The 17,979-nt window shown below is 36.9% G+C and overlaps 3 protein-coding genes across 3 annotated transcripts; all 3 read right to left on the bottom strand.

The window, feature by feature from the left end:
- Positions 1–2,069: 2,069 nt before the first annotated feature.
- On the bottom strand, positions 2,070–4,103 carry LOC105226715 (alpha-amylase-related protein). The gene is given in 3 exon segments (XM_011205727.4): positions 2,070–3,188; positions 3,246–3,719; positions 3,789–4,103. Coding segments are annotated over 3 exon segments (1,770 nt in total). The 5' UTR covers positions 3,981–4,103; the 3' UTR covers positions 2,070–2,084.
- Positions 4,104–7,792: 3,689 nt separating this feature from the next.
- On the bottom strand, positions 7,793–9,567 carry LOC105226687 (alpha-amylase-related protein). The gene is made up of 3 exons (XM_011205691.4): positions 9,318–9,567; positions 8,779–9,252; positions 7,793–8,711 (listed from the first exon to the last, which is right to left on the bottom strand). The coding sequence occupies exons 1-3, from the start codon at positions 9,507–9,509 to the stop codon at positions 7,884–7,886; spliced, it is 1,494 nt and encodes a 497-aa protein (XP_011203993.2). The 5' UTR covers positions 9,510–9,567; the 3' UTR covers positions 7,793–7,883.
- A 1,111-nt stretch (positions 9,568–10,678) lies between these two features.
- LOC105226714 (sodium channel protein Nach) lies at positions 10,679–17,565 on the bottom strand. The gene is made up of 8 exons (XM_049451054.1): positions 17,472–17,565; positions 14,219–14,362; positions 13,754–13,960; positions 11,982–12,272; positions 11,460–11,908; positions 11,262–11,388; positions 11,043–11,146; positions 10,679–10,963 (listed from the first exon to the last, which is right to left on the bottom strand). The coding sequence occupies exons 2-8, from the start codon at positions 14,356–14,358 to the stop codon at positions 10,827–10,829; spliced, it is 1,455 nt and encodes a 484-aa protein (XP_049307011.1). The 5' UTR covers positions 14,359–14,362; positions 17,472–17,565; the 3' UTR covers positions 10,679–10,826.
- Between the last annotated feature and the right edge of the window lie 414 nt (positions 17,566–17,979).

Here is a 17,979-nt window from a genome sequence, read left to right as displayed (position 1 = left end):
GTAAATTTTCCAATCAAAATTGTTGCTGGAAAAACGTGTGGATTCTTATTAGTTTGCTAATATAAATTATAAAAATGAACAAAAATAGCAATTACTCACTCTTTGTAAAATTTTCCACTTACAAAAAAATAGTTGTTGATCAACGCTAATTTTTAATTGAAAAGCAAATTAGCAGAGAAAAATAGACAGACATGTTTTAAATTTAAAAAATAGCTACAAATCCGTTTAAATCATAGTTGTTGCGCTAAAAGTTTGATTGGCAGCCGTTGAAACTGTAAATAACTGTTTATGTGTACTAAAAAAATGTTGTTAACTCACAGTTTATAATAAGAAGGGAAGAAAAATTATTAAAAAAAAAAATCATAACAAAATCCAAAAAAAAATATAAAAAATACGTTTTTTCTGTGTTTTGTATTTGCCCTGTTAATTAACATCATCGTTGTTGTTGGCGTACTGATTTAACTATAAAGTGAGAGTAACAAATAAACTAAAGTAGGAAATGTAGAAGAAAATAAAGTATGGCAGCGTGTAAGCAGGTCCTAAGATTGCAAAAAAAAGAAAAAAAATTATAACTCAAAATTCAAAGAGATATTAACAAAGGGTATTTGTAAGTGAGAGCAAGAGCGCAGTTTATATTTATTAACGAAAAAGTGCTGGGAATTTGCTTTGCGAAAAACTCATAAATATTTATTTCATAGCATTTCATAAGGAAAAATAAATACATACACATTCATATAATATACTATAGAGTTGGTAAAGAAAATGTAATAGTAAAATTAGAAGAAAAAAAAAAAAATTATTGAAAAATGTAATAAAAATTAAAGAAAAAAACTAAAAATAAATTTAAGAAATATATATTTAAAAGAATATTAAAATATATTTTAAAAATCATTAAAAGAGCCACAAAGCCCTAATCTTTATCACCATTGTAAACAAAAATGGTTAATTAAAAGTATTATTATGGCATTTTGCAGTACTTTATATGTATTTATGGCTAACTATAGACGAAGCTGTGCTGAAATTACAAAAAAAAAAAACACAGAAAATAACTTGAATGTATGTTTTTTGAAGCAAATAAAATTTTGTCGTTTTTAAATGAAAGAAATGAGTATTTGAAATTTTTTTAAATTTTTTTGCTAAGATATGGTAATTGGTAACATATAACCGCTGCCACCGGCGGGTACTGAGTCGAGTTCCTTCAAAGTTGTAGGGTTCTCATTCATCCGGACAACATGACATAGCCGGTGAAGCCTTTATCCCTTCATTCGCTGAGCTATATCAATGTCGTAGTATATTTCATCACAGATCATCGTTCCATCGACTGTGGTATTCGCCGTGGCCAATGCGCACAGGAACATAAAATTTCTGCAACACCTTTCTCTCGAACACTTCTAAGGCTACCTCGTCAGACGATGTTATAGTCCATGTCTCCGCACCTTAAAGCAGAACGGGAATAATGACGGACTTGTAAAGTTTCGACTGTTTGTTTGATGACAGGAGTTATCCAAACGCCTCACTTCGTTATTCGGTCTGAAGAAAGCAGAACCAGCACTGATTGTATAGAAGATTATACCTCAACTTTTTAGCTCTGTAGCTCGTACTACTTTCTGGATACACCTGTTTGTTTTCGTGCTGTTGGCTTTAAAATCGACGAAGAGGTGGTGTCGATCTTTCTTTCAAGGGTCTTTTCCAAGATTTGGCGCATCTTGAAAATCTAGTCCATAGTCGATTTTCCAGTCTTAAGCCCCACTGATACGGTAAAAACAGTTTATTGACGATGGGCTTCAGTTTTTCACATACAGCGATCGATAATAATCCTCCTCTACATCGGATATAAAGATGTTGAGGAGGATTATCCCACGGTAGGTTCCAATTGTTGGACATGCTTTCATTCCGAACATATTTTGCAAAGAAGCTGATGTAAGCAACTTGTAAGTTCTCTGACGTAGTATTTGAATACCACGAATTAGAGATTACCAGCGATGCAACTTTAAGGAACTCTTTTGAGTCTTATGACAGTAACTGAACATTAGTAATCTTTTAGGCCGTTCTCGAATAAACAATAATTGGCGCAGTGCTTGATACTAGAAGTCACAACGTAAATAATACGACTCAGGTAAAATATCTAAAATGTATGCCACTTTATTACTAATATTTGGTGTATTCACAATAATCTCTTCCTTCGCAATTGGAGAGTCAATACTCAAAACTTTTTCTTTCTTTTCCGTAAATGCGGTTTCGGTTTCACTTAGCTCTATAAACGGCAATTGATTTTGCAACACATAGTATATGTGACACTCGGAATAAACTTCCTTTATCAGCATTCCTATCATATTTTCTGCCTTGCGCTCCTTGTGCTCTTCTAACTTGGCATTTACATGTATGGCCAAGACGCCATCGAACTCATTTGCGCCCAAATCAATGTCGGCATAACCCCACTCGTCCACAACCACCGTTTTACTCGTGCATTTCCCGTTCACCAGCGCACCAGAGATCACATCACAGTAAACACCCGCTGGCAGACAAGTATGTAAACGCTCCTTCAGATCCCATCCATTGCCATTGAAGGCGATAAAACCACGATTACCACGACAGAAGGCAATTTGATTATCGTCATTGTCCCACCAATTGGACACTTCGGTGCCGCGCACTGCATTCTTGAAGCCCACCATATTATAGATTTGACGCCAGCGATGCTCACACACCCAACCATTAACACAAGCGCCATCGGCGTCGAACTGCGGTGAGAGTATTTGCTCATTTTCATCGGCTGGCGGTGCCTGATCATGATCTTGGAAATCAAAAGAGCTCATCACGCGCATTATGCCGTAAGGATAGGCTAATGCGAAAGCGTTGGCCATCTTATATTGCTTGGCATTTTTATAGGTGAGCACATTGTTACCTTCGCGTTGATTATCGTGGTTATCGACAAAGACGAAAGCGTGCTCGGAGGGTAAGAAGCTCCACTCGGTACCCCAGTTACGCAGCCACTTAAGTTGATTATAACCACGAAAGGCGCCACCTATTTCTTCCGAGAAACGAAATTCGGTCACAGCGCCTAGCGGACTGTACTCATATTTGCTGATCTGTTCGAAACCATAATCGACGACTTCCTGATAGATGAAAGGACGCGCATTGCGCGCGAAACCATGCGCGGTGTTGAGATCATGCATGCTCTCATAAATTAGCTGAAAAGAAATTTAACATTAGAATCCCTTGAAGCAATAGTCTTAGTACGGCACTACCTTCAAATCTTCCGCCGGCACATGCTTGGCGGCATCTACACGAAAACCCGCCACACCTAACTCAATGAGTTGATTCAGAAATCCCAGCAGTTTTGCACGCACACGGTCACTACTCTGATCCAAGTCTTTCAGGCGCACCAACTAACAATTTTGCACTTGAAAACGGTCGTTCCAATCCTGTATATCGCAAGTCGAATGAAAATCCTGCGCTGTATAAGGCACGGCAGGAAAGTACTTCGCGTTTGGATAGGCAATCGAGCCCCCCGTACCATAAACGACACCATCATACGAGGCAGCCATATGATTGAGCAGCACATCGACATAAATACGCACGCCAACAGCGTTACATCTGCGCACCATATCGGCGAACTCCGACTCATTGCCGGAACGTGTAATCAGTTTGTACGAGACCGGCTGATAACGTTCCCACCATGGACGTCCGGCGATCACTACATTCTCAGCGACGGGTGAGACCTGTTTGGGTTGTTTCGTGAATTTAATAAATAAACGCTCGTTGCACTTGTTATTATCGTTTGCGCTCACCTGTACGCCGGCAAAACCGCGCGGTGCTAAAAAACGCTCGCACTCTCTGGCTATATCCGTCCACTTCCATTCGAAGAGATGTACAATCGTATTGCGCTCGGCCCACCAGTGTGGCTCGTGTTGCGCCTTGACAGCGGCGATGAGTATTAGCAAGCCCAGACCGACATAACTCAAAATATTAGTTTTAAGCATTTAGAGCGCATTTGTGCTGACCGTTATACCGCGAGTGTATACACTATTCGCACTTTGCGAGCAACTCGGAGCTTTTATACGGCTTTTTTCGAGTCTTGCAGTTATCATGTGGTTATCTACTGATAACTAACTGCAAGATACTCTCGCTGGTTTGGGTTTTACAAATGCGTAAGCGGCAAAAAAGCTGCAAGTAATGCTACAAAAACAATGGCAACGTACGCTCACTTCATTAAATGAATAATTCGCTACAAGCGCTCACTAGCTAGTAGGCCACTGTGTTCTGATGACCAAGTGTCACTACAATCGGGTTCTTTAAGAATTTATGATCTATCAGAAACCCTTTGTTCTATATATTATTTAAAAGACAGGCCAGACAACCAGTGATTTTTGCAAATTTTGAACCGCTTCGTAGGGCTAATTATAGATATTTCCGGGTTAATCACTATTTAGCATGACTAATAATTTTTATTAACCAAATCAGACTGTCTGTGGTTGTATAATTGTCTGCGCGTACATAAAAATGTTTGAGTAACATTTATTTTATAAATAATTTCATCGTGATTTGGCGAAATGACAAAATTCGGCGCCGATTGCAGCAACTCGGACTGACGTATAGAACGACTTGGCGCATTTTACGTCGAGATCTTAATCTGAAAGTGTACAATAATTTGTCCAAGAACTGAAACCGCTCGACCTTCCCAAGCGACAACGCTTCGCTCTACGAAATTGCCGCATTTGGGTCGAAGAGCAACCAGAAGATTCGGGAGCTGCCATTTCATACAGAAAAAAAGGTTTGGTGTAGTTTGTGGGCCGCTGGAATCATCGGTCCAAATTTCTTCAAAAATGATGCCGGTAAGAACATAACCGTCAATGGGTTTAACAAGGCGGATTCACTTCCCACTAATCACTGCAATCAATGGATTTACAGACAGAACACTACGTTGAGCAGATAATTTTACGTTTCGGGCCAGTTGATTGGCCATCAAGATCGTGTGATATCACTGTTACTCTTCTCCCTGTGGGGATATATAAAGTCTAAAGTCTATGCGGCCGATCACGCTACGATTCAAGCTTTAGAGCAAAACAAAAGGAGTGTCATTCGCTAGTTACCAGTCGAAATGCTCGAACGAGTCATCGAAAATTGACCTCAACGGATGGACCATCTGAGACGTAGCCGTGGCTAACAAAGTTGTTCCTCATTTTTGTCCATCTTTTTTACCAGTATCCTATCAAGAGAAGCTCAACCAACAGAATCATTAAGATTGAATTTCTTCTTGCCCGAAAATATGACACATTGTTACTCCTTTTTCCAGTGAATATATTTTTGAGCAAACGCCAACCTCTACTCTCTACGCATCTTCGATAAGCTTGGTCGCCCACGTGCGTACTGACTTTTCATATTTATAAAGGCGTCACTAAGACGAGACGAGATCAACGAGTGTGCCGTTAAGACTAGAGCAAACTTTGAACACTTAGCATACACTTCTTAGCTGTACTTTATTTTTAATAGGAAAAGTGAAAAATCAATCAAATAATCAAATGTCTATTGCAGTATATGTTTGTTTTTATTAAAATAAAGAAATTTCAAAAAATCCAAAAATTTTAAGGGTTTACACCACAAGAACCCTGGATATATTTGAAATTATTTTTTTAGACCAAAATTGTTAAATCGATGACTGAATTCAAGAATTCCAGTGGTAAATGGCTCGTGGTAGCTTCAATCTCTTCAAGAGCTCTAAAATGTTTATAAGTTAACTACAGGGAAAGTAGAAGTATTAATTGGAATTATTAATATACTTATACTTGGGTTAAATAAGTTTCAAACTTTTTAGGAAAAATGAAAATAAAGGGGATTAAGATCGGTCGGCAACCTCGTTCCAACACTAATGCGGACACCGTCCACTGTTCAGTTTTTCAGTTGAAGTATACTCGAATAATTACCAAAATCTGTAAGCCAAAGAATGAAACGTTAATAAAACGTCATAAATGAGAATCTCCGGCGCTCTCGTTACGTTGTTGTTCTCGCTCTCTCTACTCGCACATTACTCTGCTTACAGATACCCGCTAAGACAATGGTTACACTTTGTCTCAAATACATTTATAAGTAATTTTCTGTGAGCTGTTTCCCATTGTTGGCACGATAACCAAACGTTTCAAGTTCTCCGAATGGGCCATTCATAACAATTGTTATATTTACAGCACGGAGATAAGGTCGTAAGGTTTCTGAAAAAAATAATAACAGCCTATAAAAAATGAGTACGAGATTAAGCGAGATAAGTCCATAAGACTTAGAAGCAGGCACAAAAGGAAAATATCGGTTAAAAATCAGTTAGGGGGTTTTTTAAAATATGCAAGGTTTAAGTGTATAGATCTAATGACAAAAATCTTCAATAATCAATAAACGTCTGAGTGTGTTAAAACTAAATAAACAAAGCGAAAGGGTCTGGCAGTGTACTCGTATGAAGACCAGTTTAATTAGGAATTGCTAGCATTTTCGTTTCTGTCTCACAAAGATGATAGTTGAATTTGATTGATTTCGCTAGCAAATCTTGGCGCTCATAATCGCTAGGCATTCAGTTGACAAATTGTTGTCGCTTATTATCAACAAATTCTCTTTTGAAGTCGCTCACTTCGGTCACATGAGCGACAACTTGTGTCGAACAATTTTCTGCAGTTTCTTTCATATCACACTATCATTCTTGTGCACTTCATGTACGCGGCGCACAAACATATTTTTGTTAAGCTATTTTTTTCCTTTACCCTTTTTTAAAACTGAGCATAAGCCGCACGGTCTCTTCGTCTTTCCTTATCGTTTACTCGCCTGCAAGAACCTTTTACAGAGAGCTCTCTATTAATTTAAGATTAAGTTTGTTAATAGCTTAATAAACTTCGTTTACTGTCATAAAAAGTGTAAATCCCTTTTAGTTTGAGAAGTTATGTAAGTGCCATAAATGATATAGAAATATATTTTAGTTACTTATTTTGTTATCTTACTATGCAATTTTTAATCGGCACTTGTCGAAATGACTACACAGTTTTATTAGGGGAAGACCATTGATATACATTTTAATATTTAACAATTACTCATTGTTAAACTCTCGGCGAAACGGCTAAAAAATTTCCGGAATGCAATACAAATTCGTATTCGTAATACTTGTGAGACATTATATTGATTCAAATAAGATAATAGTAGAAAAATATAAAGATGCAACGAATTCTGAAGAGTAAATTTTTTTATCTTATCAGGTGTCATCTAATGGAAAGAATAACAAAGGTGCACTCGATTGATAAAAAATATATTGTTAGTAAATACAAGTGTATATTATATATTTATATTTTTTTTAAATACATAATGTGAATATTATATCTCCAAAACCACTAAAGCTACATCAACCACATTCGCCTAGCAAATATTATAAAAACTTCTGTCGACAGTGTGGAAATTGATAAAATCGAATTTAGTGAAATCACATATCTCGAGACCCTTTCGCCTGTTTTCAACCAAATTGAAAACCATTTGAAAAAGCATCTCTCTACATATGATTCACTAATCAATGAGTTTTGTAGAGGTACATGTTGTATTTTTTATTAGTTTCAAGTTCTGATTTCACGCAGTGGTTATGGCATCAAGATGGGGGATATCAAAGACCGATAAACGTGTAGTACTTCCTTTAGAATACATCCTTTTGGAATAATACAAAACTTACAAGACCTTCGAATCAAAGAAAAGGATTTGGTTCCAGCGGATACGAATTTGCCAACGACCCAACTGAAACTCAATGCAATTTTCTTGGAATATTTAAGCGACTATATAGAGGACTTCGTCGTCAGATTTTTATTATAAGAATTATAAAATAAAGTAAGGAGCATTAAGTACAATTGCTTTCAGACTCGGTTACTACTCTACAACTTCGCATTCACATGTAAAGCTAAAACGCCATCGAACTCATCAGCTCTCAAATCAATATCAGCATAACCCCACTCGTCCACAACCACCGTTTTGCTCGTACATTTCCCGTTCACCAGCGCACCAGAGATCACATCACAGTAAACACCCGCAGGCAGACAAGTATGTAAACGCTCCTTCAGATCCCATCCATTGCCATTGAAGGCGATAAAACCACGATTACCACGACAGAAGGCAATTTGATTATCGTCATTGTCCCACCAATTGGACACTTCGGTGCCGCGCACTGCATTCTTGAAGCCCACCATATTATAGATTTGACGCCAGCGATGCTCACACACCCAACCATTAACACAAGCGCCATCTGCGTCGAACTGCGGTGAGAGTATTTGCTCATTTTCATCGGCTGGCGGTGCCTGATCACGATCTTGGAAATCAAAAGAGCTCATGACGCGCGTTATGCCGTAAGGGTAGGCTAATGCGAATGCGGTAGCCATTTTGTACTGCTTGGCGTTTTTATATGTAAGCACATTGCCACCGTCGCGTTGATTGTCGTGATTATCGACAAAGACGAAAGCGTGCTCGGAGGGTAAGAAGCTCCACTCGGGACCCCAATTACGCAGCCACTTAAGTTGATTATAACCACGAAAGGCGCCACCTATTTCTTCCGAGAAACGAAACTCCGTCACAGCCCCCAGCGGACTGTACTCGTACTTATCCACAGTTTCGTGACCATGATCGATTACTTCCTGATAGATAAAAGGACGCGCATTGCGTGGAAAGCCATGTGCGATGTTGAGATCGCGTACACGATCATAGATGATCTACAGTACACAATAGTTCAGAGGTATGAGTAAAAACAAAATTAAGTAAATTAAAGCAAAGCATTACCTTTAAGTCCTCCGCAGGCATATGCTTGGCGGCGTCTACACGGAAACCTGCCACACCTAACTGAATCAAATGATCGAGGAACTCCACGAGACGTTCGCGCACCCATTCACTACTCTGATCCAAATCCTTCAAGCTAACTAGTTCACAGTTCTGTATTTGAAAACGATCATTCCAGTCATAAATTTCACAGCTTGGATGAAAGTCTATTTCACCGTAGGGCACAGCTGGGAAATCCTTCGTATTGGGATTGGCAACCGAGCCGCCTGTGCCTTGCACAGTGCCCTCATGTGAACCGGACATATGATTTAGCAGCACATCGACATAAATACGCACGCCAACAACGTTACATCTGCGCACCATATCAGCGAACTCGGCTTCATTGCCAGAACGTGTAACTAGTTTGTAAGAGATCGGTTGATAACGCTCCCACCACGGTCGTCCGGATATCACTACATTTTCAGCGACGGGCGAGACCTGTTTATAGAGCGACGATTCACTAGTATATTTTCAGTATTTAGTTCGCGTTTTAAGCTTCTCACCTGCACGCCAGCAAAGCCGCGTGGCGCTAAAAACTCTTCACACTCCCTCGCTATATCCGTCCATTTCCATTCGAAGAGATGTACAATTGTGTTGCGATTACCCCACCAGTGTGGCTCGTGTTGTGCCTCGATTATGCCGCTAAGTAAGAGCAGGACGAGTGCTAAGTGAACCAAAATATTGTTTTTCATCATTTTCGGTAAATTTTAGCACCGCTATGTATTGACGCTCGGAACTTAAAAATACTATGAGCGCTGCTGGGGATCTTTGCGTTCTTTATAACATGGGTTGGAATAATAATACAGCTTATCGTCGACTTATCAGCTGATAACAGCAGTATTAAACTGCCAATTTCGATAATATAAAGAATCAAATATGATTTCGGCTGCTATAAAACCGTTATTGCTTATAGCTCCCTCACCGCAGAAGTGTGGCTGCCTGAGATAAGAACGTCCTCTGCCGCCTTGTAAACAAACTTTTGATTTAAAATCAAAATTTTTTCAATGGAATTTAGCTTATAATAAAAGTGATATACATAGTCTTAATAAAGGGTGATCCAAGATGTACTTTTTTCAGTAGCCTTTTTTTGTGACAGATCACGCGTGATTCGTATCAAGCTGTCGCGTTGTTTTTGTTCAGTATTTTTTGGCATTTCATTATGTAAATACTTACGCCTAAACAGAGTTTAGATATCGTTCAACTTCTTCATTCTGTAAAGAATCTTGAGACCCAGCATTCATTATTGGATAATATTCGACCGCATAGACCACGTAGAGAGTTGATTCGGCGCCGGTCGCAGCAACTCGGACTGACGTATGGAATGACTTGGCGCATTTTATGTCGGTATCTTAAATAAAAAGCGTACATAATACATATTGTGCAAGAACTGAAGCAGCAAGACCTTCTCAAGTGACATCTCTTCGCTCTATAGATTCTTGAAACGCTTCAAGAAGATCCGACACTTTCGAGCCAAATTTGTGTTCAACGATGAGGCCCATTTCCAGCTCAATGGGTATGTCAACAAGCAGCATAGCCGCACTTGGGACGAAGAGCAATCTGAAGAGATTCAAGAGCTGCCATTTTATCCAGAAAAGAGATGGTTTGGTTTGGTTTGTTGGCCGGTGGGATCATTGGTCCACATTTCTTCAAAAATGATGCCAGTAAGAACGTAACCGACAGCGGCTACCGACAATTTGATGCCTAAAATTGAAGCTCGTGATCTGGACGATATTTGGCTTGAACAACATGACACCACTTCATACGCATCGCATCAGTTAATCGACTTATTGAGGAAATCCTAATAACAGTTATATATTTATGAAATGAAGGCACTTTTTCATATTCTCATATCATATTTTCTTGAATCATCTTAAATTTTAATATAGTTGTTGATTTTTATATTGATATTTTTCAGAAAATATTTCAAAAATTTTTAATTGAGAATTAAAATATGTTTTGCTCTTAATTCAAGCTTTTTCAAAATATGGAATATCGCTGCTTCCACAGTCACTCTAACGCCGAAGCTTTTCACGAGCTTTTATCTCCTGCAAATAATGCTTTCTGAACACAACCGTTACATAGTAGATAACCTCGACAATTGAGACCAGGCTGATACCAACAAAGAGACTGAAAGCGCTGCCCAAATTGGCTGAAAATAATATACAAATATACATATATGTATATGTAGATTATTGGCATTAGCTGAGAATATATGGCTAGAAACTTACAAACTAGAGTCACCATGCTTGTGAGTAGATCACGACGCACACGTAGATATATTTGACTGTTGAAGTATATATGAATGACGGAGTGGTTATCCTGTACGCCGTCACTGTAAGTGTAAAATGTAAAAGTTTCTTTATCGATTTATATGTTATCGATATACTTATATATTTCTACATATTTCTTTGAAGTATGGAGTAATAAAACCAACTCTTTCAACTTACTAAAACTCATCCACTGTCGGTATATCAATCTGCAATTCGGCGCTCGTCAGCTCCACATTGTACTGGATTGATTCGCACGAATTCGGGCAATAACATTGATCTTTTCGATAACGTCCCACTAACGCGGCTATAGAGTAAAGAATACTTACAAATTAATTACAAATTTGTTACTCTTCTTATGCTTTAATTTGCACCTACTGAAATTTGCCAAGAGGCATGGTATATCCTTGATAGCGCATATACGTTCGTGGGTATGATTCGTGTAGAAGAAATACGTTATGCAACCGCACATTTTAAGCGTAGTCTCCACACGACATTCCAGTATACAATTATTACCCACATATTTCTCGAAATGCTTAAGTGGGAATTCATCCGGCAGCACACATTGCCGTTCGTCTATCGATAGAGCTTTAACGGCACCCGAACAGTAGGTCTCAACGGGTCGTACACCGAGGAAAGTCTCCTGCTTAAGTGGCGTAAATTTGATGAGAGAAGACGCACTGGGGTAACCATCATTCTCCGAAAGTAACACTTTAAAACCATCCGAGTAGAGACCCAATTCGCCATAGTCCGAGTCATTGTAGTACAGTATTAGAGAGAGACCATCGAAAAGGCCGGCGTGCGTAGTCTTTGCAGTGTAGTTCAAACTGTGAGGTTAGGCAGAGAGTGGGGCAAAAGAGTGGTAACTAACTAGGTATATACAAGTATAGCATTCCTCACCCCGGCTGATTGAGATTGAAGGAACAGCAGTAGCCGTAATATGTGCGCGATACTTCTATGATTGTCCTGCAATCCACAATTCGCCACATAAAACGGCAGCGAAAGAAGATATCTGAACAGTTCCATTGTAGATTTTGCATGAATGTCAATGTGCTGATATTATTAACGTCGATAAGTTTCTGTAGCAATACAATATCTTCCGTGGCATAGGTATAATCATCGCTAATGAAACCGAAATAGGTTGGCAAAACTGCCATTATCATGCTGGTATTTGTGTCGGGTGGAAGCTTGCTGAGGAAAGAGTGTCAGATATTTTAATTTCATAAGAGAAATATGTTAATAATTCTTTAAAAAAGTTGGTGAAATCTGACAAGCTCAAATTTTTTAATAGTGGATCTATTTCGAAATTATTGGCTCCATATAATTTTCATCGAAAATACTATTGGGAAAGAACTGATCGACTGGATTTTCACAAGCTTCTCATGTTGCGAATTTTTCTCCATCATAGGAATAGGTAGTAATCACTTGGTGTCAGATCCGGATTATAAGATGGATGGATAAAACCCTGCTAATCAAACTTTCGGACTTTCTGACGAATCACTATCGATACGTGCGGCTTGGCGTTATCTGGTGGAACGTGTTTCCTTTTTTTTTACCAAAGCTGACTGCTTCTGGGCTTTCGTTTTAGCCTTTCTGTTCTTGTTCTCTTTGCCGGTGTCCATCTTTGACGCGTGCTCAAACAAAATAGAGCCAAGCAATTGCAGAACTATCTGAGAAGTTTTTTTATTATGAATTCTTATCTTTCTAACGCCACGTAGCTTAACCCAATTGAATTTGTACAACAAGAGAGGTAGATTAAAATAAAGAACTTGTATTGCTATTATTCTGGTAGGACTCTTCATTTGTATCGGATGACATTAAGGGGGTTACAGGGTTTGAAAAAATTATTGTCTCATTAAATTATACAACATATCTATAATATTTTCCTAAAATTCCAAGTTGATTCGAGTTACAGTTTCGGAGATTCAGCCTTGAGAACTTGTGCGCTCGAGGCTAGCTTGGATAAGTGCGCCGTCACGCGTTTTTCTCGAAAGTGTGTTTTTGAAGTCGGTTGGCAAGATTTATTGAGAGCTACTCAACCGATCCTAATGAAGTTTTACACAGATCTTTGAGATACAATTTTTAAAGACCTGGATGAAGGATTTCTTTTTATTTACAACTATTTGAAAAAAAAAATGTCGAGAAATTTGCACTGAAATTTTAATTTTTTTATAAGAATGTCTGCCAAAAATCCAATTTGCAGTTTTGTTTTTCTTCCCTCGTTCAAGTTCTAAGTTAAAGTTTTAACTAAAATACGTATTTTTTCACTTTGAATGATCCTGGAAGGAGTTATCCTGCCAACGCAAGCGCATCTTTTTTCCGAGGAGTCACCTGAAATGGAGATCATAGGCTCGGTGGTTTAACAATGGGCCTCTTAAAGGCCTTCCTACCTAAGTCACAGACAAGGCAGTACACAAATACAATCCGATACTCAGACTACTTAAGCAATCTAATGGAAAAATATTATATTTTTTACTATTATACTTGTAGGATCCTCCTTTCGAGTAGAGTAACATTTGAACTTATCCATAAAAGCAAAGTATAGCACAGCTTAAAATAGAAACTTTAATGTCAGAGAAATATTTTCTTTGCCAAAATTTTTATTTGTAATAAATAAGACAGCTCCTAGATAAATATTTGTTGGAACAAATTCAAAAACACTTGTTACTCACAGCGTTCCGATGTAACTTTTTGCCTTTTGGATGTTGTAAAGTGTCTCAGTACATATAGTTACGGCGGGAAAAACCAGACTATCAATTGGAGCATGATCCTTTTCAACATTCATGCGCGTGGGATTGCTGCGGTAACTCATATAAAATGTATAGACCATTGATATTGCACAGATAAACATAATCAGCGTGATGAGCATCCAGATGAAACTGAGAAGAGAGTGCCAATTAATTTCAAAACAGTAAAACATGTTTTGGGAAAGCTGGTGATGATGATTAAATTGAGAAATGTATTAAAAAAAATTGAAAATGTATTAAAAAATTTGAATTTTAAATTAAGCAAATTAAAGTTTTTGATGAGATCTTTTTGCAACCTTCACAGTACTTATGAAAGTGTTTAAAATTTGAAAATTAAAAAAATTCATACATACATATGTAATTATATCATTAATATCATGTGATACCTACCGCACGATTTTGTTGGTCTCTCTGTCTTGTGTATACTTCAAGCCATGTATACTGCTTGAGGCACAAAAAGCTAACCAAGTGCTCTTGAGTGCGGCATAAAGTGCTGATGGCTCTTTATTCTTCACTTTGACCTGAGCCATTTTGCTACAATAAAATAATAACAATAAGAATTGTGATAAATATTATAATAAATGAAGAAAGTATATAAGAAGTAATGCTAATTTATGGTACAGCTCATATGATACTCTTACACGTCCCCGTCCTCCATGTCAAGTACCATTATATGACAAGGTAAATGAGTAGTCTAATTGTCATATATACTAGTAGTGAATTGGCTTAATATTAGAAAAAAATGATTTTTGATTGGAATATTAAACAGTTACCAGTAGTTTTAACGTGGAACGTATTCTTTGTGGACGATTCCACGGCTATCGAAAAAAGCAAAAATCATTGTTTTCACCTTCGACTTGCTCATGTGAACTTTTTTCCGGCGGGGGGCGAGCGGAGACAACCATTGTGAATCTATGCACGACTAAGAGCACTGTCACCATACACCCTTACAATTTTAGCGTACGTTTCCGAAGCTGTTTCGCCCAATCTGCCGCAAAATTTTATCGCGACGCGTTGCTCTTGATTTCGTTTTTCCATTTTCGTGACGAGCACTACAAACACACGTCTACTCAACTTGACGCAGCAGGCGAACTAAAAAAGTTAGAGAGATGCTACATATATCAATGGAGAGGGAAGGAATGCCGGAAAAAGAAAAATGGAATTTCAAGGTCACAGGTTTACCACAAGTGCGGCAATAAAATCAGTCTCATTACTTTATTGTCAAACCTCGTAAATGACTATAAAATAGTAGTCCAGAAAGCTATCATTGCTTCGACTACGACGGTAATAAGATTTGACATAGTGAGAGCCACACTTTATGCTTTTGGCACATAAACAAACAAGTTACAAGATATCTCTCTACAAAAACCCTACCATACTGATTGGTTTAACATGATTAAAAATTTGTACAGAAAATCCCCCCGAAATTTGTTTCTGCGTACGCCGCTGTTTCTCAATACATTCATATACAGTAATGTGCAAGAAAAAACACCTAAAATAACTAAATTATTTTAAAATTCACAATATTTATTTTTAAGCTTCCCCAGTTTTGTTGTGATCGGTAAGTTCAAGCTCAAGTAGCCTTATGAAAAGCTTTGTTCTTGATATGGTAGCAGGTCAGTTTAAAAGTCGTACCATAGCAAAAAAATTTTGTGCCCAAATTCGTTTATTTTATTCAACATAGTAAACTTTAAGGGTGATGCACTGTTTGTATTGACCGTCCAACTTTTCGATATAATTTTTGTAGTACGATTTGTCCTTTGATTCATATGGGGCCTCGGTTTCGACAATCACCTCTTCACTCGACCAAAATTTCTTCACAGCGAGCCTTCTTTTGAGATCTGAGTCGCTGAGGACTAGATCTAGTGAATGCGGTGTATGAGGAAGCAATTCGATGCCAAATTCATGGATTTTTGGTAACGCTTTCACTGACTTGTGACACGGTCGATTGTCTAAGTGAAGCAGCCTTTTATTTTCGATCGTTTTTCGTCGATTACGTCTATCAAACGGTGCAATAACGGTATGTAATAGTCGTTGTATCCGGTGCTTTCTTATTCAAGGCACTCTATAAAAATTATTCCAAGCGCATCCCAAAATACAGGTGCCATAACCTTGCTTGCCGACTGTCGTATTTTTCCACGCTTTGGAGTAATTAAGTCTTGTGCAGTCCACTTGGATGACTGTCGCTTGGACTTCGGAGTAAAATGATGGAGCAATATTTCATCTATTGTCACATATCGACAAAAAAACTCAGGTTTATTACGTTTGAACATCTCCGAACATTGCTTCAAAACATTAACCCGTCGTTGTTTTTAGTTAAAAGTCAAAAGCTCGGCAAACACTTTGCACAGAGCTTTCTCATATATAAATTTTCGTAAATGATATGACATAAATGTTCAATTGATATCTTTAGAGTGTCTGATAGCTCTAGCAACTTCACTTTAAGGTCGTCCAAAATTATTTTGTGACTATTATTTTGGACTTCTGTTGGACGTCCACTGCGTTTAATGTCTTCGGTGCTCATTTCATCACATTTTTACTTAGTATACCAACCTTTGCTGATTGATTTTCCTAGGTAAGAAAACTCGCCATCAAGCTTAGTATTTGGTTCAACTATATTTTTTTACTTCAAAAAGTTTTGTTTTATCAAACCGCGAAATTCCTTTTTATTCATTTTTTCACTATGACAAAGGTTGCTTCACTATAAATGATATAATTCACAAACTATTGATCCGACAGAGGTCAAATTTACACACGTGTCCCTTGAAGGTTAGTGCTAAGTAAAAATTAGTATATGGATTTTTTTCTAGTAGCGTCATCTATGTATCAGACCGGGGACTTTTCTTTTGAACTCTTATCTTCACAATATTTGTCATATTTTATTATTCAAGGTATTGCTATATTCTCTGAAGATATTATATATATTATTCAAAGCTTTATTATAATCTCCGAAGATATTTTTCATATCGGTCGATTATAGCGTATAGCTGTCATACAAACTGTACAATCGAATTCAAGTACTCTTACGGAAGACTTTTTATTTCACAAGGTTTGTATTGAATTATTCTTTAAAGTAACGCTATAATTTCTGAATAAATTTATCAGATCGGATAGCTTATCTAGTTAATTTTTCTTGTGAAGGGTTTCCTAGCTTCGGTGTCACCGAGGTTTAAGTTTTTTGTATCAGAAGCTGAAACACTCACAACATGCTGAAATATTCACTGTTTTTATTGTTGTGATTATAATATTTTAATTAATTTTATTAAATTTTAATTATCTTTTTTTGATTTTTTATTTAATTTTTTATTTTTTTTTTTATTTTTTTTTTATTTTTGTAATTAATTTTAAATTTTTTGTTTCAATATTTTTTTTTTATTTTTTTAATTTTTTAAAATTATTTTTAGTTTTATTTTTTAATATTAATTTTTTTAATTTTTTTATATTTTTTATATTTTTTTTAATTTTTAATATTCTTTTTTAATATTAATTTTTTTTTAATTTTTTTTTATTATTTTAAAATTATTATTAATATTTTTTTAATATTGAATTTTTAAAATTTTTTTTTAACTTTTTTTTTTAATTTTTTATATATTTCTCATATTTTTTTTTTGACTCTTTTGCTAAATATTTTTAAAATTCTTACTTCCATATATTGTCCTTTATGTGTGTTGATGTTACAAGTCTCCTCTCTAGCCAGCTAACAAGCTGCAAATGTGCTGAGCGCTAGCTACTGAAGTAAGCTAATATATCTCTTTATCAATAAAACATACTAATATTCAATTAAAAACGCATTAATTGCCTAAAGTACATATATTTTCCCGAAGATAAGAAAGAAGGCGTATCAAAACATGTCTACTCCACTCACATATTCATATCAACGATACCCTGATATACTTATGTATTGGCATGCTTTTAGGCACTCTCACTTCTGCCCATAGAAATCGAGCACAAAGCCCAACATCCATATACACACATATATGTATATATCTCCACATATACACATATGTATGTATATCATATACTACAATTTCAAGCTTTTATGTTTAGTATTGTCCGTGCTTTCAACAGCTTTCCTTAATACTTAGCTAAGTTCCAAACCACACGCACAAAATTTAATGAAGCTTTAATGCAGCACTAATGTCACCTTCGTT

This window comes from Bactrocera dorsalis, chromosome 3 (assembly GCF_023373825.1).
Source record: "Bactrocera dorsalis isolate Fly_Bdor chromosome 3, ASM2337382v1, whole genome shotgun sequence".
Lineage (NCBI taxonomy): Eukaryota > Metazoa > Arthropoda > Insecta > Diptera > Tephritidae > Bactrocera > Bactrocera dorsalis.
This window is presented reverse-complemented; position numbering and strand designations above follow the sequence as displayed.